At 31.1% G+C, this 23,749-nt stretch overlaps 1 protein-coding gene across 9 annotated transcripts in view; it reads left to right on the forward strand.

Moving 5' to 3' along the window:
- Window positions 1-23,749, forward strand: part of LOC105427070 (Formin homology 2 domain containing) — a 152,693-nt gene that overhangs the window by 123,821 nt on the left and 5,123 nt on the right. For 2 of the 9 annotated variants that reach the window (XM_089077845.1, XM_089077850.1), the window contains 13 exons: window positions 2,824-3,334; window positions 3,608-3,870; window positions 4,412-4,543; window positions 4,967-5,303; window positions 6,592-7,222; window positions 11,417-11,575; window positions 12,126-12,308; window positions 13,215-13,334; window positions 13,805-13,939; window positions 14,378-14,520; window positions 15,177-15,444; window positions 15,851-15,974; window positions 20,117-20,287. In XM_089077845.1, the coding sequence (XP_088933971.1) occupies window positions 2,824-3,334; window positions 3,608-3,870; window positions 4,412-4,543; window positions 4,967-5,303; window positions 6,592-7,222; window positions 11,417-11,575; window positions 12,126-12,308; window positions 13,215-13,334; window positions 13,805-13,939; window positions 14,378-14,520; window positions 15,177-15,444; window positions 15,851-15,974; window positions 20,117-20,287 (3,177 nt within the window). The other 7 variants (XR_016139456.1, XR_016139458.1, XM_089077851.1 and 4 more) reach the window with 7 other exon arrangements.

The raw sequence follows: 23,749 nt of genomic DNA on the forward strand, positions 1-23,749 counted from the left end.
TTTTATAATTAATTTATATATATTATAATTAATTTATATATATTCTTAATTGTGTATGTGATAACGCATCTTAGATATAAGCATAAGAATAATGGAACAATTATAAAAAAAAATAGGATAAACTCTTTAAGTATTTAAATTTATGTAAATATTTTATTAATCACAATCTGTAGAAAAATCTCCAATTAATTTTTATTAACTTGTGAATAACTATTATTGCGGCTTATCGCTACGAGATTTAATAATAATAATAATAATACAGAAGATTATTCTACAAATGTCTGCAATGGTGACAGTGCATCTAATTAGAAACAGTGGAAACGTCATATCGTAAACGAGTTTGCAAATTGAGTTAAAGGAATGTCGCGACCTTGATGGTGTACATCGAGATTTCGTGGTAAACGCGGACGCTCTCTGCGCTCCCGTTCTGTCGTAATGATAAGATAATAACTGGCGTAATGCAGTTAACGTTTAACGAGACGGGAAATCAACGTCCTTGCTTTGCTTTTTTAAGAAGGGACACGGTGACGATAACATTACAAGTCTTACAAGTTCGGCGAGATGGAAAGTGATACCAAGTGTTAATACGCCGCGTTTAGCGAAAGCGTCAACACGGCGGAAGCTACGGTAGCTTGCGGTTACTCGTCGAACCGAATGAGTAGCGTTGCGAATTATGAATAGCGCCTTTTGATCGTTGGCTTTCAAGTGCGGCATCTTATGGAGCTGTATTCAAGTACTCTGTAAACCGGCTGTATGCGACTGAGCACGCTAATTTTAATCATTATAATCTCTTAATGCATTCGTCGCGTCCATCTTTATGTTAGATGGGGGATAAAACAAATTATGAAAGAATTTAGAACGAGTAGAAAATATATGGAAAAGCAAAGATTTTAGTGATGCAATGTAATGTTGAGAACTAACTGTGTGAAGATAACAATAATGAAATTTATTCTATTGCCATTTAAATATAACTTAATAATTAATTTTAATGGCATTTTTTAATTATTCTTCATTACTCAATGTGCCTTGAATAATTTATAGCTAAATTCTTATAGACTTTTTCTTGTTCATGTTATTATAATAGATTTTGTACATTGAGTTATTTACAATTCATAATTCTTTTATTATGAGTAGTCATGTAATCTTAGTATTGCTAACTTTTTCAATTAGTTACAACATTATGCAAATGTTATCATGTGCATATGTTATTATTACGCAATCTATTTAAAGATTACAATGTTCTAGTGCAATGTAATAATTTTGTGTACATCCAATGTTTTGATTACATGTGACGCGATTTATATTATATTATATTATATTATAGGCTTTTAATTAGATTTCATTACTTATGGCATTACTTATGGTTTGTGTAATGAATGTAATGATGTAACAGCCTAGATTAACATTTATCAGTGGAATGCGCTTAAATCGTGATCATTGTCGTTGCTGATATATATATTACTAATACGATTCATTCCATCACGTGAATATCAGAATTTTGATGGTATTCTATGAAAAGTCAATATACGCGCGTATGTAAAGGATTCTATTTTCATTAAGGTAAAAGCTTCGTTATTCAATTGTATAGCTTCAAATTTACATAGATTAAGTACGGGTTATAACGCATATGCCAACAAGAAAGAAAAATCGCTGATCCCTTTATTAAAATTATTTCTAACATTTTAATATGATTTGTGACATAATTTTGATGGAAATTAAACATTGTTAGTATTTTAGTAAACAAGATTAAATTGAATTTTGGAACGGTTCGTTGCGATAGAGTGACTTATATGTTTGATTTGACAAACATTCGCTAATTGGCTTTACAATTTTGTTAGAATAATATCAATTATTTGAGCATGTGCGTCGCATAAGTGACATAGATTTTTATATGCATTATTTTCAAGCTGCACGTAAACTCACGTTGCACATTATTATTCAACAAAGAATGGGAGGAGGGATCCTGATTTTTTTCTCATTGTTTCTAATTAATCTCGGTTGAAGTGGTTTTTACCTGCAATGCATGAGTGCTTGCAACAGTTTCTTTCTATATTTTTACACATATTTTACACACCAAGCGCGCCATAATTTATTTAGAGCAAAGCTTTCGTCGGAATATGCGCGTTTTAAGCGTTGGCGTTTGAGCGCAAGCACGTTTTTATTCGTAATATTATATGGGATAAAATCCGAATAAACCTACAACCGTGATCGATGGAATTTGCACGTTAAATATCAGTCGCACTTGCCTGCGTTTGCGATCCATGGACGAGTCGGAAATCAGTTTCGTAAACAACGAAGCGGCATGGTATAAAAAAATAGGTAACATCGTTTCGGCTCGAGATTGATGAGTTTCGCATCGTTCGGTTGCAACGACGCTTTTTATTTCTCATTGCGTATCTGCATTGGCAAAAGTCCTCGTTCCGACGTATCCATTTATATTTTTGCGTTTTGACAAAAATGGCGAGATGTCATGCGGTGCGAATTAGGGGACAAGATTAATGGGCGTATATAGCGTCAACAGAGAGATTCGAACACTTGATGGAAAAAAAATGCAGAAAGCTTTTATTTCGCGCTATCGTAAGGAGAAATGGTTAGCTAAAGTGGACATTTAAATTATATTTATGAGGTACTTAATTTTCTACTCCTATTTTTCAACGGTTCAAGAATCCTTTGAATATTGTTTGGGCCACCATAAAATCTACTAGAGAGGTACATTTACGAACAATGGCCAAAGGCTTGTCTCTCTCTCTCTCTTTATACGCGATTGTCTGGAACAATTTCGTTCTCCGTGTTTAATCCTGCAACTCGTTTGCATTCATGCAGCGCTCGGTCAGGTGATGCTGTACGTCGACGGCATGAACGGGGTGATGGAACATGGGCAGACGGTGGAATGGTTGTATACGTTAATTGCTAGTCGTTTTCGGCTGGTGGTGAAGACGGCGTTGAAACTACTGCTCGTGTTTGTGGAATACGTGGAAACGAACAGCCTGCTGTTGGTCAGGGCTGTAAGGGCGGTCGATCAGGCTAGAGGCGTGGTACCGTGGATTAACGTGATGAAACTCCTAAAGGATTATGATGCCGCCGACACGGAGTTGCTTATATATGCGACAACTTTGATCAACAAGTGCTTGAACGGTATTCCCGATCAGGACACGTACTATGATCAAGTTGACTGTCTTGAGGAACAGGGCATGGAGGGTGTTATCCAGAGATACATGTCGAAACAGGGAACAGATCTCGACCTCCTCAGACAGTTTCAGATCTATGAGGCGGTACTACATCACGAAGATGGTGACAGGGGTTCGCCTATACGTCAATTGGATGATAATATTAGGTAGGTTATCGCAACATCGAACAATGTGATTTATAATACCTTTGTTAATATAATCTTTGATATAATTTTGTTACTTTTAATCTATGTCCAAATCAATTAAATATACAATTTTGATATAGATAGAGTAATATAAAAAGAAAGGAAGAAGGATTTTATGTAAAAGATCTATTCATTTTATATATTTATTTATTTATTATTTATATTATTTATTTTTTATTTTGTTTATGTATATTAATATTTTTATTATAACGATACTTCTCATTAATTCCGCAGAAAAACTTTACGAAATCGGAAATCTTTAGTGGATTCTCATGAACGACGAAAGTCTCGGAGGCACTCAACGGGTAATTCGCCCCTATCAATGTCTTTGAATACACGGCTGAGTCCACGGCTAAATCATTCTCTAGGCGTGAGCTCGTTGAACAATACCTTGAATTCGAACCTACCAGATGATGACGACGAATCTAGTAGTTCTCAAAGTTCCCAGGGTCATCTAGGTGAAGTTCAACTCAACGGCAGTTATAAGGAAAATAAAGGTAATTTTTTTTCTTTTCTTTTGTACTTGACATTTCTACTTCTGACAATTTAATGAAATTAAACACATAATCCTAATTGCTTTGTTAGTAATTGCTAATTGCATTGATGAATTTGAACGCGTATAGGCTTAATATGAATATAGTTCTCATATTGGCAAACAGTTTGCGGTTTTCAGTTTGCGCATTTCATTAAAGATGCGATATGCGATCAATATAAATTATTGATTTATTAGATTATTGAAGATCTAATTTTAATATCTATCAAATATTGAATAAGATGCGAATAGATTAAATATCTTGCTAATCTATATATAAAGTATGTATATATTATTATTATTTTTGTTTAATGTTATTTTTGATGTTGAAATATTAGAAAAACGTGGTTTTTTTGCAATTTTTATACACGATTGTATATAAAAGTAAATTTAATTTACATATTAAATTTGCTTATATTATAATAAATTTTAATTTTTACATAAAACACATGAAGCGTTAAAAGTAATTTGCTTTAATAAAGAGAGTATCGTTTTACACATTTCAGTGGATGTTGGCGTTACACCAGCGTTGAGGCGACGAAGAGAACGCGCGGAGAGACAGAGGAGTTTCATTAGAGAGCAACAAGAGGCTACTGCAAACTTGAGAGCTTCACTTGGTCACACCGATGATCAGGAAAGTAAGTATTTATGGATCATTTAACTGTTTTATATATATTTTAATTTAAATAAATAAATAAATAAATTTAAATAAATAAATTTTTATAAATAATTTATTTTACTCCGAGTTAAATCTCCAATCTTTCTTTATTACTAATAATATAACTCATATTTCTACAGAAGAAAAATCACGTTATTAATCATATTAATTTTATATTTAATCTATTTAATATATTTATTCACAAATAAATTAAAAATATACATAGTAAAAACTCTGCATCTGCGTACAGTTTTTTTTATAAGATATACTTTTTTCCTTTGAAATGGACGAGTTTAATAAAATAGATCATATTGTCTCTTTTTGTAACGACGAGAACAATGATGAATATTGAAGGTATTATTTTATTGTTATAATAAATATTTTTGACCTTCTATTATTAAAGGTCAATTCGCAACAAACAGTTTGCGATACACGAACGGTACCTCTTATGAGAGAAACGCTGATTCTCCTTCGAACAAGTTGTCCAGAACGAACAGCAGAAAAGACTTGACGCCCTTGATGAATGCCGCGAACAAGCTCGACTCGGAGGAGAAGAAGCCATGGTATGGCAAAAGTCCCAACGAAGGTGTCGAGTACAACGAGAGTAATCACACCGAGGAAGACGAGGATCGTCGAGTGGTTTTACAGCTTAAGAGGGAAGGAACTGTCAAGGATCTTACGCAGAAGTTGGCAGCACAGAATCTTATACCTAGCAGCCCTGTGGAAGAGAAAGTTTCGAGGTAATTTTGGGAATGATGCAGCCTTCATTTCAAATGCATGCTGTTTGATTGATTTATTCGCCATAGCACTTCTGCATTTGTATTGAAAGTTTGGAGTACAAACTTTTTACTAAAGGTAAACCGGCATTACAAAAAGGCATGAAGAAGTCTTAAAACTAATCAGAATCTAGAGAAGAAAATAATTAGATCTTTTAGATCATATCTTTCAAATAATAAATTTCTAAATAATTATAAATTATAAATTTTGTTTATTGATGTATAGATTATTTTTATTGCTACATACATGTATGTGTGCATGTATGTGTGTGTGTGTGTGTGTGTGCATGTGTGTGTGTGTGTGTGTGTGTGTGTGTGTGTGTGTGTGTGTGTGTGTGTGTGTGTGTGTGTGTGTGTGTGTGTGTGTGTACTGTGCATCATAAAGTTGCATATTATTGATGTAATTGACATTGAATTATTTTAATTATCCGCGTTTTATTAAAAAATTTTTTTATTATTAAATATAAAATATAACATATTTAAACACAAAAACTGAAATAATTTTTATGATAAGTAAAAGTAAAAAATAACATATTAGGATAGCATGAGATATCGACAATGTTATTTGAGAGCTGGAAAAGTTGTACGAACTTTGTTGTATTTTAGTCGAAAGTTCTATCGAGATTAATTTTACACAGGATATTGTGCAAGACTAGAGCGTTTCGTATAAAAGTTACTTTGTCGAATATAAAACTTTTGACTATTGATAAACAGACATATCTTTTGAATTTTGTTACAAGGCAATTTTTAAAAATATTTAAGATAATATTTGAGTTAAATAATATTGTTAAATAATATCCAAATAATTTACTACTTCAAATATTATGTTTGACGATATTAATAAATTATCAAAAAGAAATTTTATTAGGATACTGTGGAAAAAAATGAGATTATATAACGAACACACATTATACATATTTTATTACAATAATTTCCATTTTTAGTTATAAATAAGCTAAAATAGTTATAATAAAAATTTATATTAAAATTATCAGAGTTAAATATACAAATTATTTTTTTGTTTAACATTAACATTAAAATATAAATCATATCGATCTTAATATTATATATGACGATTAATTAAATATATAAAGATTCGATGAATCAACGTTAAAAGGAATATGATATAAATAAATTGTTTTCTATTTCTCGTTTTCTGTCTTATGCTGCAAAATAAATCAGTGCTGTATCTTATACAGTACTTGCTATATAAAATATACGATTTTACCAATCTTTACGAATGCTCTTTTAGGATAGGAGATATGAGTGGACTAATCTCAAAGGCAAAAGAGGGTCTAGCAAAGTCGAAATCAAAAGCGGATGTACTAAAGTCGCCAACCGGTGATAATTTGCCCAAGCTGCAGGAGACGAAGAAATCTGAAAACGAATTACACTGGGAGGAACTGGTAAAGAAATTGAAGAGACCACTGGCGCTTTGCGACTTGGACTTTACCGATTTAAATTCCGAGGATGAGATCGACGTGCTGGGATCTGCCAACGTGACGAACGGAATGCCACCTCCACCACCACCGATGGTGCCTACAAATGGAGATGCCTTGGCCCCTCCGCCACCACCATTAGGGGCAAGATTACCGCCGCCTCTTCCTCAGGGTCCACCACTGCCATTTGGTATCAGTTTGAAGATGTCGAGGCCACTAACAGCTAACGAGACTAGCAGCACACCGAAGAGTCCGCCATCATTGCTCGCTAAGAAAAGCAAGAAGACGGTGAAGTTATTCTGGAAGGAGGTACGAGACGATCCCAACATTCTTGCACGGCTTGACAAACACAAGATGATCTGGGACGAACTGACGCCCGTGGCCGTTGACACACAGAAGCTCGAGCACCTTTTCGAGAGTCGCGCCAAGGATCTCATCACCAAGGTGAGTGGTCTCTATGTCCGATTTTTTTTACGCAGATCGTGTCGTTTTCGTTATACGAGTGCAACGAACCGAGAGTATCAGCGGACGATTGAAGAGAACGGCATAAAGAGCGATGCTCGCTTAAACGAGGTCTCTCTTGGTTGCGGTGTTACACGGTTTACAATGTTACATTGTAATTTTGCACAATATTCTTCGACAATATTCTTTTTAACGAGATAAAAATGAAAACCATGTTTCGCCGCTTACTTTTACTTATTTACTACTTCTATTGCGTTCTCTTTAAGAGAGAAAGAAAGAGAGAAAAGCTTTATTTACCAGAGAGTAAAGAGGTTTTAAATGATTAGATCAGTTTGATGAAAAAGTTGCTTTATCGTACACCATTCTTGAAGAAAAATCAACAATATTTAATAGTATTAGAAAATAATAATAATATGGTTTCCAATCTTTTTATGTAACTTAATTTGGAATACTAGACATTTTATGATTTTGCATAAAAAGAGAATATTTGACTTTAATTTATGTAAAATTGTCAAAAATACTTTTTCACAGAACTAAAATTTCAATATGCGCAAAGCATATAATCCTGTGTACATAAACGCTGCTGTTGATCCAGCAGGTTGGGTTGCACGCGTTTAAAGGGGATGACATCTTTCTGTCGCGTCTGCTTGACGTTTATAATTTTAGTAATAAAATATATATATATATATATATATATATATATATATATATATATATAAAAGAATATGATTTTATATAAAAGAAAAAATTACCATTTATCTATAATATAGTTTACCTCTGATATCTTTATATTCTAGTATATTAATTGATTTTTATAATTTTTATATTTTTAGTTTAATTAAACGTCATCAATTAATTAACTTCATTTCAGAATTTTTTTTTATCAGATTTGATTTAAAAATCTTTCTTTATTTGTAATAGATAAAAATGAAATTGAATAATATTGATGATTTAATTTTTGGTGCATTATTCTTTTCCGAATTAATTTTTTAAAGAATTTATCTCATCTTAATATATCTCTTTTCAAATTTGAAAAATATAAATTTTTAAAAGAGATTTTTTCGGTATAATTAGTTTTTTAACAATTTTTTTTAAATTTATCTACTCTGTGAATTTCAAGCTCATCAATATATCAATCAGATAATACTAGAGAATAGCTTCAGAGATGAAGTATATTAGTTTGATCTTTCTTGTATAGTATTGATATTACGAATTATATTTAACTGTGCAGTAATTCTGCTGTAATTTTATTATTACTTTTATACTATAAAAGAAATTAATTATATGTGTTTTAAAGAAACTTAATGAGATTTTCTTAGCTTATTCTCATATAACTTATTTTTTATATCTTTTAAAATTAAAGAAAACTATTGAAATACTTATCCTTACATGTAAACAATTTTTGAAAAGCTGCTAACTATATAATACAAATATAAATTAAGATGACATTGATTTTTGCAAAATTTTTTTATTTTTCTTGTTTAATCCTATTATATTTTTATAGCTTAATTTTAATTTAGCTTTTTTTGAATATATTGAATTTTGCAAGATTTATATGAAGTAGATGATCGGTGATGTAATTTGTGTTAGAAAGATCAAATTAATAGACAAATTGATAGTACATATCGTTATTTATTCTGTATAATTTAGAAAACGATTTTTACACACGCTTACATACAACTATATTAGAAAACCACAAACACTTTTCACTGACAGACACTATATCGAAGCATTGCAATCGAATACAGAATGTCATCATTAATTACCATAGTAATTACACAGCGCGGTTATATTGGTTTCCTCTCACCTGTGTATTTCGCATTTGTGCGCAACTAAATCGTAGCAAAAGGTACCGCACGGCAAAGAGAATGCGACTGGGTTTCGTGTATTTTTCGAGCGTTTCTGAAAACTGCTGCATTATTTCTCCGTTTCGGTTGTTTCCGACACCGGCTCTTTCTCGCCCTTTGAACCCGCTTACAGCACGCCGATAATTACACAGTCAACCTGTACTCGTAAAAAACAACAAAAAGATGGCGGCTTGCCAAGAAAATCGCGAATCTGTCGGCGAAACGAAACAAGGGTGTAAATGGAGCAAAAGATATAAAAAAGAAACTTGCCTTTGACGCAAATAATGATGTTGTACACAGTTGCTTGCACTTGTTCCGTAACGACGTAAATTAGAATCATGCTCTGAATTAATAGAAAGGAAAGTCGGAAAAATCAGTGCACAAAGTACACCACAAGAATAGTGATTATTCTAGAGAAAGCTCAGAATTCAATCTTAAGATGAAAGATATTATTATTAATAACTGGGACTTTTGTTTATTTATTGAAAAGAATTGAAATTAATTTTTTTATTTTTTTATTTATGATTTCAAATTTTTCCATAAAAATTTTTTGCATATTTTTCAAAAATTATTTTATTAAAATAATTAATAATACACATTAAAATTTAATTAGTATTCTGATATAATTCTTAATCTTCTTTTACAAAAAGAGAAAAATATACTGATAAATTAATTGTTAAGCTATTTTTATGAGTCTTGTTTTATACATAACTTATATACAAATCTTATTCTTAATATGACTTTAAATTTTAAGTATATTTTTAATATATGATAACAACAAAATAAATTACAATTATATTTTTATTTTTCATTCTGCATAAAATCAAACATCAAAATTTTACATATATTACTTTCACATAAATACATGATGTATAACACTATGCTATATATATTAATTTCTCTATTATATTACGTATTTTTAAAAATATATTTATGTGTCAATTTTTTATATTTCCACAAAGAAGAATGTGAAATAAGAGATTTAAGTAAACCTTAATTTATAGTAACTTTCACTCAGCTTTGTGCTCAGCTACATATGTATATAATTATCGAGTAAACGCTATACAATACAATAACTCCGATTAATTTAATAACGTGGTTAACCGTATCGCGTGAGGATAACGGTTATGATAACGGTTATGAATAACGATTATGACGGCGGTCGGATAGTAGTGGAGATGGTGATGGGGTGATGATGGTTTATTACAATACGACTAATATTTTTCTTGTATTCTTGGCAATGTTGTTGGTGCTCGCACGAAAAAAAAAAAAATGAACGAAATGGCATGCTGGAATTTTGCAGGAGGTGAGTCTTAATTTCTTAACTTTTGACGTGGTTTTGTTGATCGTCATGTAAATGCATGCGTTCTGAGTGCATCTTTTCATGAGTGCTGGCGCGATTTGATCTCGTATCGATAATAATGCACTAATTAATGCAATTTTTGCAGAAGATATTTTATCTTTAAGAAGATATTGTTACTGTAATGTACTTTGTAAATCATTGCATTTTTGTTATCTTTTATTGTAATTGATTAAAAATCAAATAAAAAGGGATTTTTCTTCTAACATTAATGTGACTGTACACATGATTGGAAACGGAGATTACAATCTCTGTTCTTATTTCAAAATTATGTGGCTTTTCAATAGGTATTATAAAGAAAAGGTATTTTATTTAGGAGGCATTTTATTTGGATGAAACAACTTTATTTATAATACTTCCCCATTTAAAAAATTTTATATAAAAAAGTTTTTTCATGTACATTTTTTTCTACAATTCCAATCTTGTAATTTTTATTAAATTTATTTATGCCGAAAAAATTTAAATACATGCGCAATGGAATGATCTTCAAAATAACTCTTATTTTCATATAATTTATTTGCATGTATCTTTCAAATATTATAATAAATGCAGCTTGGATCTATTGAGGAAGTCTATTGAAGAGTTTTATCGCGTGCTAGATATTTGATCTATAGGAAATTGTTTGGTGAACCGTCACCTATGTAGCTAGATTATTTTGATGGAGGTCCGATGTCGTCCACGCGCGTAGATATATATCTCCACTTCCAATCAAAAGAATGGCTGACATTTATTCAGTTTTCTAGGCGTTCTCGATATATCTCACATATTACTATATTTTTATAAGTTTGTGTTTCAAGATGTATTTTGTAAGTTTTTGTGTATTTTTCTAGCGGAATATTTGTTGCACGGTAAGAATACTAATCAAAGCGCAATAACTTCAAGCTACGAATTAATAATGAAGAGAATATCAAATTCACACAAAAATACTTTGATATAATCGAAAATATTTTATTTGTTGTTGCCAAATAGAAGCAGCAAGAGATGAACAAGAACAAGGAGATTATCGTGTTAAATCATAAAAGATCAAACGCTATTAATATCGGTATGACCAAATTGCCACCACCAAGATCCATCAAGACTGCGATTTTGAAAATGGACGCCACCATCATGAATAGAGAGGGTATCGAGGTGAGAATAACATCATCTCTCTTATTTTTCTCATTTTTTATTTTTTATCTCTGAATTTTTGTTTTTTAATAGTTTTCGAAATTGCTTAAAAAAGGTTAGAAAATTTAAAAAATTTTTACATTCTACATGCAATGTATAAATTCTGCAAAAAAAAAAAATACGAGCATGAGTATGCTTTGGCAATTTTTATATTTTTTGAATAAAATAGAAATTATTCGAGAGTTCTCATAACAAAATTAATTGCTATTATCATTCTTTTTTCTATATTCATCTTAATGTTCTAGTTTTTACTGAATGTAAATTCTTAATTGATTTTTTAATCTTTTTATCCATACATTAAATCAAATGAATTACATTGATCCCGTTTTTATTTATTGACCGATAGAATACATTAAAAAACCTTTCAAATTTCTGTTTACGATAGACCTTGAAGTTTTAGTTAAAATGCACTTATATATTCTAATTTCCGAGTTTATTCTGGTTTCTCTAATTTCCGATTGGCTTCTTTTCTTCGTTTGTTCCCCTCCTTGTCCCGAAATCCTCTCAACAGAAACTTTTGACGATGCTACCTACTAAAGAAGAAAAGTCCAGGATACAAGAGGCGCAGGCCGCCAATCCTGACCTTCCTTTAGGATCGGCCGAACAGTTCCTCCTGACTTTGACCTCCATCTCGGAATTGCCAGCAAGGCTGAAGCTGTGGGCATTTAAACTAGACTTTGAAAACTCTGAAAAAGTAAGTTTTAACGTTATATACGTAATCAAATTAAACTTAATTTATTAAGGAAGACACATCTGCGCGGACAATATTACAGATATATGATTATCTACAGATAATTTTGATTTGATTTAGTAGACGTTGCATTTATTTCTCCTAATATATTTCTCCTAATACATAGCAACCATTAAATTGACTTCTTTTCTTTTTTTCTTCGGTTCTCTTGATTTTACGCGTGGATTTCATCGTAAGCATCAAGACGAAAAAGAATGTTAGCAATGCGGGAGAGGAAGTTGGCAGGTGGAAGAGCGTTCTCGGCACGTTACTTCGACGATAAAATGGCAAATTCCGATATTGTATCCGAAGTAAGAGAGGTCACTCGACGACCTGACTTTCTTGGCATCGTTCGATTGTAGCTAAACCGGGAAATAGTGTTCATATTGAATCTTCTTATATGTTCGGAATGTGAGAAACGCTATTCCTCAATCCGATCGATTACTTCAGAGCTATATTTAAAAATTGCCGACAAAGTTTATAAAGACATTTTTATATCAAAATTATCATATAGATGAATAATAAAAGGAAATATACACGTTATATAACATAAAATTCAAATAGCCAACGTGTATTTGTGCTACTTTTCATGCATTTGACATTATATAAATTTTAATAAATTTTAATACATAAATTTGGAAATTTTTTTTTCATAAAATATACATGTCGCGAGAATATTTATATAAAAATTGATTTCACTTTGTGACTTGGTTTCCGATTTTTCGCTTCAAATTAAAATATAATCTATAAATTAACAATTTGCCAAAACTTCAATATGATGAAATACGTAATTATGAAAATTAATGCAATCATAAACGCTTTAATGAGGCAAGGAAATAAATATGGAGCGGTGCATTTTGTGATTTTTAGGAAATCGCGGATCCTTTGATGGATTTGAAACAGGGTATGGAGACCTTGCGAATGAATAAAACGTTCCGTGGGATTCTGAGCACGCTCCTTTCGATCGGGATATTCCTCAACGGAAATGAGGTGGGTATTGAATGCCAGCCAAATGATATCCGCTTAATCCGTCTGTCCCGCAACCTGGCGGGATCGTAGCAGTCCGAAACCCGATGATATTGATAATTTAGTTCTAACTGTTGGTTGGGCAGGATGCTTTTCATACCACTTGGCTGGTTGCCACATTTTTCCGAAAACAATCTCGGTTTAATACGGAGTTTTGCTGCAATTACGGCCCGTTATTTATCCTCGGAACAGCGCTGGAATTTTCGAAAGTTTTGACAGAATATCCATTCTATTAAAAAAGTTTTAATATATTTTCGGGCACCTAGACTGACATCAGATTAATTTTTAAATGAAACAATTTTGTTTAATAAAAATATCTATCCACAGTGTAAATAAATCTAAATATATATATATATATATATAAGCGTTAAAATGAGACGCGATTTTCTTGACGCGTCATGTCACGACGTATGAAGGCTTCATCCTTTTTTTAGGTAAAGGGCTTTCAACTAGAATACCTCGTCAAAGTACCTGAAGTGAAGGATACGGTTCACAAGCACTCGCTGCTTCATCATCTTTGCCATATGGTGATGGAGAAGTTTCCGGATTCTACGGACCTCTATTCTGAGGTGAGAGTCAGTTAGCGCGATCAAACCTGAACTTTACGCTTCGTCGTGATAACGTGACGATATGCGCGATTGCTTTTATGAAATTGAGATCAAATTTATTTGCTCATATCGCCGTAACTTTTTTTATCGCAATTTTATTATCGCCCCATCATCCACATCATACAAATTTTTCGCTATTGTCTCTGACTTATTCTATTGACGTCAACAATAAAAGTTTTGATTGCTATATTGTACGCGATTTTGAATATTTTTTAAATATTTTTCTCTATATACTAGTTGGTGATAATCTTTAAGTGGACAATATCAAAGGTTAATTGTACAGGACAAATAAAATTTCAGAAAAAAATAAAAGAAAAATATAAATTAAATTTTCTCGTATATTTCTTGAAAACAATTGGTATAATTTTCTCGGCACCGCCAACGCGACTCTGCTTTCAGATTGGTGCGGTAACGAGAGCCTCGAAAATCGATTTCGACGAGCTGGCGGCGAATATCGCGAAACTCGAGAGTGAGTGCAAAGCGTCTTGGGACCATCTCAAGCTCATTGCGAAGCACGATGGTTCCACGATGATGAAGGTCAAGTGAGTATAATTCCCGCCAAGTTTCTCAGCCCCCGAACCAATTTTCGAGATTTATCTCTCTCTCTCTCTCTCTCTCTCTCTCTCTCTCTCTCTCTCTCTCTCTCTCTCTCGACTTACCTCTTCCTGTGAATATTTCTGAGTGTTTGCGTTTAAGAAGTCCCGAGAGGCTTCGATAAATTCGGGAAGGAGTTGTTTTTTTTTATTTTAGTAAAACTGGCTATCTTCCAAGTGGTGCTTCCATTAATTACTAAAAGGACTTTTTTTCCCTCGAGTATTTTCATTCGTCGGCAATCATTTGGCACTTGCATTCTCTCAATAGACCTACATTTATTATTTTTTATTATTTATTATTTATTATTTTTTGATTACTTTTTAATTACTTCTTGTTCTTTAATCTCATCCTTTTTTATTTATTTCAGAATGATGATGATTAAAAATTCATTTATATCATAGCAAAGCAATAACGCACACACACACACTCACGCGCGCACATACATTTTTATCTTATTTGAAGTTGTATTATTTTATGTTACAGAATGTCTGATTTATTACAATTGTTATGTTTTGCTTCATATGTTTTTATAATATTACTAGTTAAATACATTTACATACACGTTTTTTTTTTTTAAATACATAGCTTTGTTTTTATATCACAGAATGTCTGATTTCCTTGCTGATTGCGCTGAAAGGATAATCGTCTTAGACATCGTGCACAGACGTATCATAAATCGTTTCCGCAAGTTTATCCTCTGGCTCGGTATACCGCTGCATAGAGTACAGGATACAAAACCGAACGAGTTTTGTAGAATTGTATCCGAATTTGCTCTGGAGTACAGGACCACTAGGGAACGAGTGATACAGCAACTCGAGAAGAAAGCCAATCATCGAGAACGCAATAAAACCAGAGGAAAGATGATAACAGAGGTAAGCCATTTTTGTTCAACATTTTTCATTGTGAATTGTTGTAGCACTTAATGATTAAATTTATATACTTATGTCGGGCATTTTTATTTTTAACCCAAGTTTAACTTATGTTATAAAATTAATTATGTTATACAATAATAGTAAAATTAATTATGTTATACAATAATAGTATCAATATAAATTAATTTATATGAGGCGTATAGTTAATTAATTAAATACTTTGATATTTAAATACTTTAATTTTTGCATATACTTGCAATTTTATTATATAGATATAAAGATTATTCTTTATCATTTCTACCTGACTAAATCTATTTGAATTATTATGATTTATGATTTTTAACATATTACAACTTTGAAGTCTTCAACGTATATTTGCAAGTAAAATTTTGATGTTTTATTATAGGTTGGTAAGTTTCGAACAAAGGAGGATCGAGCGGACGCGGAACTCAGACAACTACTTGGCAGTGACATTTCAGACGTCGAGAGTATCCATGGCACTTTACCATGGAGAAGACAGAAGAAAGACGGTGAGCTTTGTCAGATCTTCCTCTAAATCTTTTTTTTTTTTTTCTTTAGGATGTTATATTTTTCCATTGGTTTATTTTTTTCCTTTAAGTAGTAAATTTTATCTGGAAAATATATAGTAAATAATATCCTCTTCTACACGATTAAAAAATAAGCAATTTAAGCTGGAAATAAATTGTTTGTTGGCAGACAATGCTCCATAATATAAATGTTACATGTTTTTGAAATATTAAACAATCCATTATGTTTCATTATATAATATAATAAATACAATTGTGTATGCAGGCATAATATTTTTAATTCGTTTCTGACTCTGAATATGAATAATTATATTTTATGATACATTGATTTTTTTTTTTAAATAAATGATTTATCTAGATATTGTGACATTCACAAGCATTACATTTGCATGCTCTACTGACTGTTTGATTTATATGACGTAAATCTCAGATATTTTATATATTTTATAAAATCCAACAAAACAAAATATAAAGAATATATATCCCTCTTATTGGAGTTTATAATAAAATTTTCTTTAAAAATAGAATTTTGCAATTAAAAAATAATTTTGGATATATATATATTCAATTTATATTTTATATATATATATATATGTATATATATATATATAGGATTTGGACATATATACATATATATTCAAAATTAGTTAACTGTAAAATTCTATTTAAAGAAAATTTAATTTAAATCTTTATTGACAAAATATTTGATATTAAAAATAGAAATATTCCGAAAATTAATATGAAAATATGCATGATTTATTACTACTAAAGCGAAATTATTCTTTAACATATTTTACATAGAAATATATAAAATATACATGTATGTGTTATATGCATTCATGAGTTAAGAAGCACAAGTTAAGTGCTTTTCATTCTTTCGCGATCAGATCAGATTTTATCATCACGAGCGATTACAATATAGCATGACTACGATTTTCTAGCTTCTATTTAGCCTCACTTTTAACTTGTGCCAGAATAACGCACTCTAAAAGACGACGCCGCGTCGGCTGTTTCAGCGGATAAGAACAAAGTACGAGAATTTCTCTTCATCTCCGTAATGTTCCAGCTCGGTGGTGGCGGCGACGCGCGCGAGATAAATGTCGCTCTTAAGCAGCAGCTCTTGCAGGCAAGATTTAAGGATAGCGCCGGGTCATTTGACGACATTACCAGAAAACGAGAAGTAAATGCGTCGCCGTCTTTGTGATTATACGGCGCGTTCGCGGATACAGTTCTTTTCTCCTCCCTCATGTTTAACCGAACGTAAAACTTACAGATGCGCATAAGTCTCCGTTCGTTATCTTTACTACTTTCGCATGGGGACTTATTCGGCAAGTTTCTCCTTTATGTGATCTGAAATTTTTTTTTCATCCATCAATTCGCGATGATGTTCGAGATTACGTTATGTTGTCATATCAATAAGCCGTAAATGTTACTTGACTAAGTAAGTAGCATTATCAGTCAGAGAAGCATCAAAGTAGGATGTCTTCGCGAGTGTTCCTTCATAAATTTCGTATTCATGAGAGACAAATTTCAACTTGAGTGGACTTTTGTTTTATTTACTCTTTATTACGCTTTACGCGCGCTACATAAGACGGTAACTCTGCCTCAGGAGGGCAAAATGTAAAAGTAGTTAACTTCCAGAGGGAATATTCGAAACGACGTAGATATTATTTTAGTCGGCGCGAAAAAGTAAATAATGGCTTCTGAGAAATTTATTCCTAGAATTCGTTCGAAAGAATTCTGTTGGATTCGATGTTATAACTTTTATCGTAACATTATTCACAAACTTGTTATCTTCTGCAACTTCTTCTTGTCAATTTTCTTCGCTGCAACTCTCTACCGACTTGCTATTGTATTTATTATTTATGAGTAGATATTCAATAGAATAAGCAAGCATAATATTTCTTCTATGTAATAAAATATTTGAAATCAGTTTGCCTCTAAAGTTAATCGTTATTAAAATTTAGATTTCTATAACTATTTGCAATAAGTACAGTGCAAATGAAAAATTAAATTTAATTTATTAGACATCGATCATTTTTAATTAATTATAAAGTAAAGTGATTTATGAAATTAATATAATTTGTAAATATATATATACTTTTTATTTTCATTGAACACTTTACCTATTTTGCAGTTAGCAATTTTTTTTATTAATTATTTTGAATGCGAAATATGCGGGAATTGACACTGTGATGAAATTTGACAATAAGATATTTGATATTAAATTTGATATGCTATGAAGATTCAGAATAACAAAGATTCGTCGTTATATACGATCAAAACTTACGGCAAATCCTAAAGAGAAGATGTAACAGGAACGAATGACACGTTCTGGATCTCGTAGGACTATATTATGTTGTACCCGCGGATCACCATTTTCCTGGGGAAGCCTGGTGGAATTTTTATTCCTGCTCTCGTAGAAGGGAGTACGCGGAGGATTGGGCCGACTCAAGGAACAAGGGGTTGGTGCCTATCCAGCTCTATGCTCGTAAACCCAACCACCCACATACATTACCGTAGTAGCTGTAGCCATCATAACTTTTCTCCCTTTTATTCTCGTGTATGCCCCGACATAAAGTAACGTCTAAACGTCCCGTCTAAGTCGTGCTAGCGTTTCCAGCTGTTCCTCTAGTCTCAACAGCTGGAAATCTCACAAGAAGGGGCGACGAAGATCTCGAAAGATGATGATTTATTTCAACGATTTGCTGACGAATATGATAATGCTAGAAAGAAAAACTACTTGATTAGATATAACGTTAACTATTATATTGTTAATTTTGTTTTTGTATTATTTTTATTATGTTTTTGCTAAGGAAAATTTTGATAATAAATTATTACGAGAAGTATAAAATTAAATAAAATTTCTGATTTTTTCTAAATTAAAAGATCACAAATAATTATATCTTTTAAAAAATTTATTTTTTGTATTTACAAAAAGAATTGAGCAAGTTATGTAAAAACTTATAAAACAATTTTTAATATAAATGTTAGTGATAATATAAATTTATTTAATTTATGATTTTTTTCTAAATATACATTATTACAATATATATTTCAAAATTAAAATGTTGTCAAAACAATAATTATATCATGATATTTTATTTGTATACAGTATTCAGTATTATTAAATATGTCTTCACGATTATACGTTGCTCAAACTTTTTTAATAATTAGTATTAAGTAAGATAATTATATTTTATTTACTTTTAATTAGAAATCTATTGTAAAATTCACTCCAATCGCTTACGCAACAAATGCATTAAGTAGACCATAGCATTATCAGAGTCTGCAGATCATAGATTAGCGAGGAGGAAGCCATTTGAAAGTGTTTAACATTCCTTACGGTAAAGCGACCATGAAAATGAATTATCTAGATTGATGTATGGCCATCAAAGAACGCGTAATAAGTGAAACTTAAAGATCTTTTTTTCTTCTCTTTGTTTCGTTCATGAAAATTCTATTACCACCCTCTCTCCTGTTTCCATTTCGTCTCTTTTTCCACAGTTCTTGTATCGAGAATGTACAGAACTGCTGCCATGATAGCTTTTCTGGGACGAGTTTGAAAGAAGCTTTGGAAGAAATTTTATGTGTTTGACAGTTTCGAAGCTTTTACTCTGCGGACTGAATATAGTGATTGTAAGAAATGAAATAGTGAGACGATACGGAAGAAGAATCTTGTATGTGACTTATATGCGATTTCCTACAAAGTCTTTGACTAAACACGTTTTCTTAGCATATCTCATATGAATAAACAGGAAAATCTATCTTAAAATAATTACATGTTTAGTTAAATATAGTAATTTATCAGTGAAGAATATATCTATTATTTTGCATTGTTATTTTATATTTTTACTTTTTCAAAAATAAACCATTAAAAATAAAAAATATAATAATTTGTAAATTGATAATTTTATATATATATATATATATATATATACTTGATGAATTGACTATAATTAAAATTTGTTTATTTCTCATGAGTAAACAATTAACAAACAACAAAATTTATTTTTTTTATAAATATAATGCAATATAATACAGTTTGCTACGTTGAAAACGAAGCTATCATAGGAAAAAAATTCTAGAGCATTTACAGAACAGTAGAAAATATTATGTTTTAGGTCGTATAATTCCACTGGGCCCGGTACTCAGGGACGAAAGTACCAATGGCAACTTGGCTGATGGCGTTGATGAATTATTGGAATCTCTGGTGAAAACTGCCACAAAAACACCACCTACCAGAACCACACCACGCGAGCGCAAGAGGACCAGACACGCCGATCGTAAGTCTTGTAAGTGTGACCTTCAGCACCGTGCACCCAGATTCTCCTCACCTATCTTTATCGATCGATCTTTGGAGGAATCGGTTTGTCATTCGATAACAGATTCCTAAATGACAATATATCTGTACAGACGCAATATAGATATTTCATCACAAAATTATCTATTTAATTTCTTATAAATACATTATCTAATAAATCACAGAGCGATAATTACAAATTTAAAAAAAAAAACAACAAATTATAATTAATTAAATTAATTTTTATTGTTCTATTGTGTAATTTTAATTTTTTAATATCATTTTAACATAATACAAAATGAAGAAACGAAGAAATATATAAGGCGAGAGGGGGGGAGAGGGAAGAAAAAGATATATTTTACTAAATAATAAAATAAATCTAAAATTTATAATGAGTTTGAAAATTTGCTTTTAAAGTTTTATTAACAATAGAAAATACTGAGTTGCTACATTAATTATAGAATTTTCCAATAACTTCCGATGCCATGAAAGTTTTGAATTATTAAGATGTGAAGTATGCATTATTGATAACAGTTGGTCCACAGCAGATAAAGCTATGGGGCCAGAATCGATCGATAAACGAGAAGTTTGGAGACGTCGACGTCGACGCCCTAGATCGAACATGCGATCATACGCGTGTCATCTAATTCGATTTATCTTATACTTTCCATGCACTTTATTGGCACCGCAATTAGCACCCTTACTTTAACATTCGCACATTTATCTCATCTATCTCATTTATGTCTTAAATACTATTTACATCTCATTTAGTGATATAGATTTTATATTATAGAATTTGAAATTTTGGATGATCTAAATGGTGCTTTCAAAGATGTGGAAATACATATTATAAAATTATAAATGGTAATAATTTTAGAAAATATAAATTTTAGAAAATATATAGGATATGATGAAAAAGGATATATATATACAAATATATATTCATACATAAAGTATTAATGTTATATAATTTAATAAAATATTAATGTTATATAATTTAAGTTTTCAGGTATGTGAAATAACGTCATATCTTTTAATAGAAAACGATTATATTTTTTCAATAGTCTGATAATTAAATCAAGTGATAATTAAATAAAAATAAATTAAGTTTATTTAAAATTTGCAAAAATTGAAATTTGCTGTTTATTAAAAATTTATTAGCAAAGATTGTCTAAAGTTCAATTTGATATTTTATTAAAGTTTTTATAAAAAAAAAAAAACAAAAATATTTAAAAAGTTTTATAAACGAAAGTTTTAAAGTTTTATATAAATCTTATAAAACATCATATAAAATATAGAACATAGATAATGCGTAAAATTTTGATAATGTTTGCCAATCTCAAAAGAAATTTCATCGGAAATTGTAGTCATTAGTTAAAACAAAATATATGCGCGAATATGATTGGAAATCTGGAAACGGAAAATGCAGCAGTCTGGTCGAAATAACGTAATGCCGCATGATGCTGGTAGATTATAATGTTTTTCTGTTTCTATTTTGCCCGGCCAGATCGATCTCAGGAAGTTGAAATAATCCGTTACTGGACCGATAGATAGCGCGTAAATCTCGTCGTAATCCGTTCACCGAGTGTGTTGGCCGATCTTTTTCCTCCGCGATACTTATGATAAGCCGTTCAGTACGCGTCCGAGTGCATCGAGCACGTACTTCCGTTTCACTGTTATTGAGAGGAAAAACGGCGTATTTAGCTTCAAGCGATTTATACTTTGGTAATTATAAATGTTTTCCCATAGAATCTCGAGTTTCTCGATGTATTTATATTAATTTTTATTATTTATTACATGATGAAGAAAGAAACTTTGAAATTTATAACAAGCATTTGAAATGAGAGAGAGAGAGAGAGAGAGAGAGAGAGAGAGAGAGAGAGAGAGAGAGAGAGAGAGAGAGAGAGAGAGAGAGAGAGAGATCACAAAATCTTAACGATGAATAACAATAAGGATATAAAACATAGCATATTAAACATTATATTAAATTATAGAATTATATTAAAACATAAAATATAATAATTCCAAACGTATGCGTGAAATTCTACACATGTAAAAAAAAACTAACTCTAAAAGAATAATAGTCGTCGCTACGACAGCATGTTCGACCTATAAATGACTTTCCAAAGGTACTTCTCGAAGGTGGAGAATCTATCCCACTTTTGACCTCCGTTTTATCCTAATCCATTCTTTCTTCAATTATCCTTTTCTGATCAAACCATGAAATATACGGTGATGGTCTCACTTTATTTTCATCTCCGATGACTAACCGGAATGGATTCAGCAACTATTTTGATTTAGATACATTTACAATAACTTTACTTCAATTAAGACTTTACTTCAATTAGCAACAATGCTTGCTAACGGGGTGGCCTAGCGTTCTTGCGTCTCTTTTCTTTCTGTCCGACAGTGAAGCGCTCTCGCACCCGGGAGAACAACACCACGCCGGAGGGGTATCAACCCTGATGGGCCAGAGTTTTCATGATCTCTGCGATTAAGGTTCGGTTTCGCTTTTTCAGGTTTCCCTTTTACGGCTCCTTTCTTTCATCCAGCATGACATAAATTGTCTGCATGATTTTTGACTCGCTTAGCACATTTTTTTTTTTTTTTTATATTTAGGGTAGATTTACTAATTTATTTATTTCCTGGAATGTATATTAATGGGATAGTTGATTACTGACACGCAAATGATAAGATTGGTGATTCTTAACAAATTAATTTGTTTTTAGTTTATTTTGATTTGGGAGAAACATACGGTTTATTTTGTTTAATTTACATCCTCATGCGTTATAAACAATATGCCTAATGTTTACAATTGTGTATTTATTATTTAATATTATTTAATAAAAAGATAATAGATTATTACTTTGTATGACCATTAAATAAAAATCAAAATTTAATGTTATTGTATATAACATCATTACTGAAAGCTTGATATAATTCATGCAAACTTTATCTCATTCTTATCTTTTCTGAAAATATATTTATTACATGTTTTGGATTAAATTTTAAAAATAACAATTTTATATATATATATACACACACACACAACGAGATATATATAAAAATGAATTATTCTTTCTAAAAAAATAGTTAATTATTTAAATGTATTTTGCATATCTTTATCAAATTGATATAATTATTTTTGTATGAAAAGCATTAGGAGCATTATATTAGAAAGTATTACGACATCTCCGCGGAAAGCCGAAAGCAATTCGGAAACTTTGAGACTTTTGGATAACCAAATACGTTAGGATCGCACGCCTTGAACTTCGTGCAATTTTAGTCTCCTATAATATGCATAAGTGAAGCTAAATTGCGCTCGTTTAAGAGGGGAGGATGGGTAAGTAAAAAGTTTACTTTCTAAATGGAGCCGGTGGTATCTAAGTTTCTCGACTTAATAGAGACTTACGCAACGCAAGTGTCCCTCCTACATGTGAACTTCTGACACCTG

This window comes from Pogonomyrmex barbatus, unplaced genomic scaffold, assembly GCF_055798465.1.
Source record: "Pogonomyrmex barbatus isolate J1 unplaced genomic scaffold, ASM5579846v1 scaffold20, whole genome shotgun sequence".
NCBI classification, from domain to species: Eukaryota; Metazoa; Arthropoda; class Insecta; order Hymenoptera; family Formicidae; genus Pogonomyrmex; species Pogonomyrmex barbatus.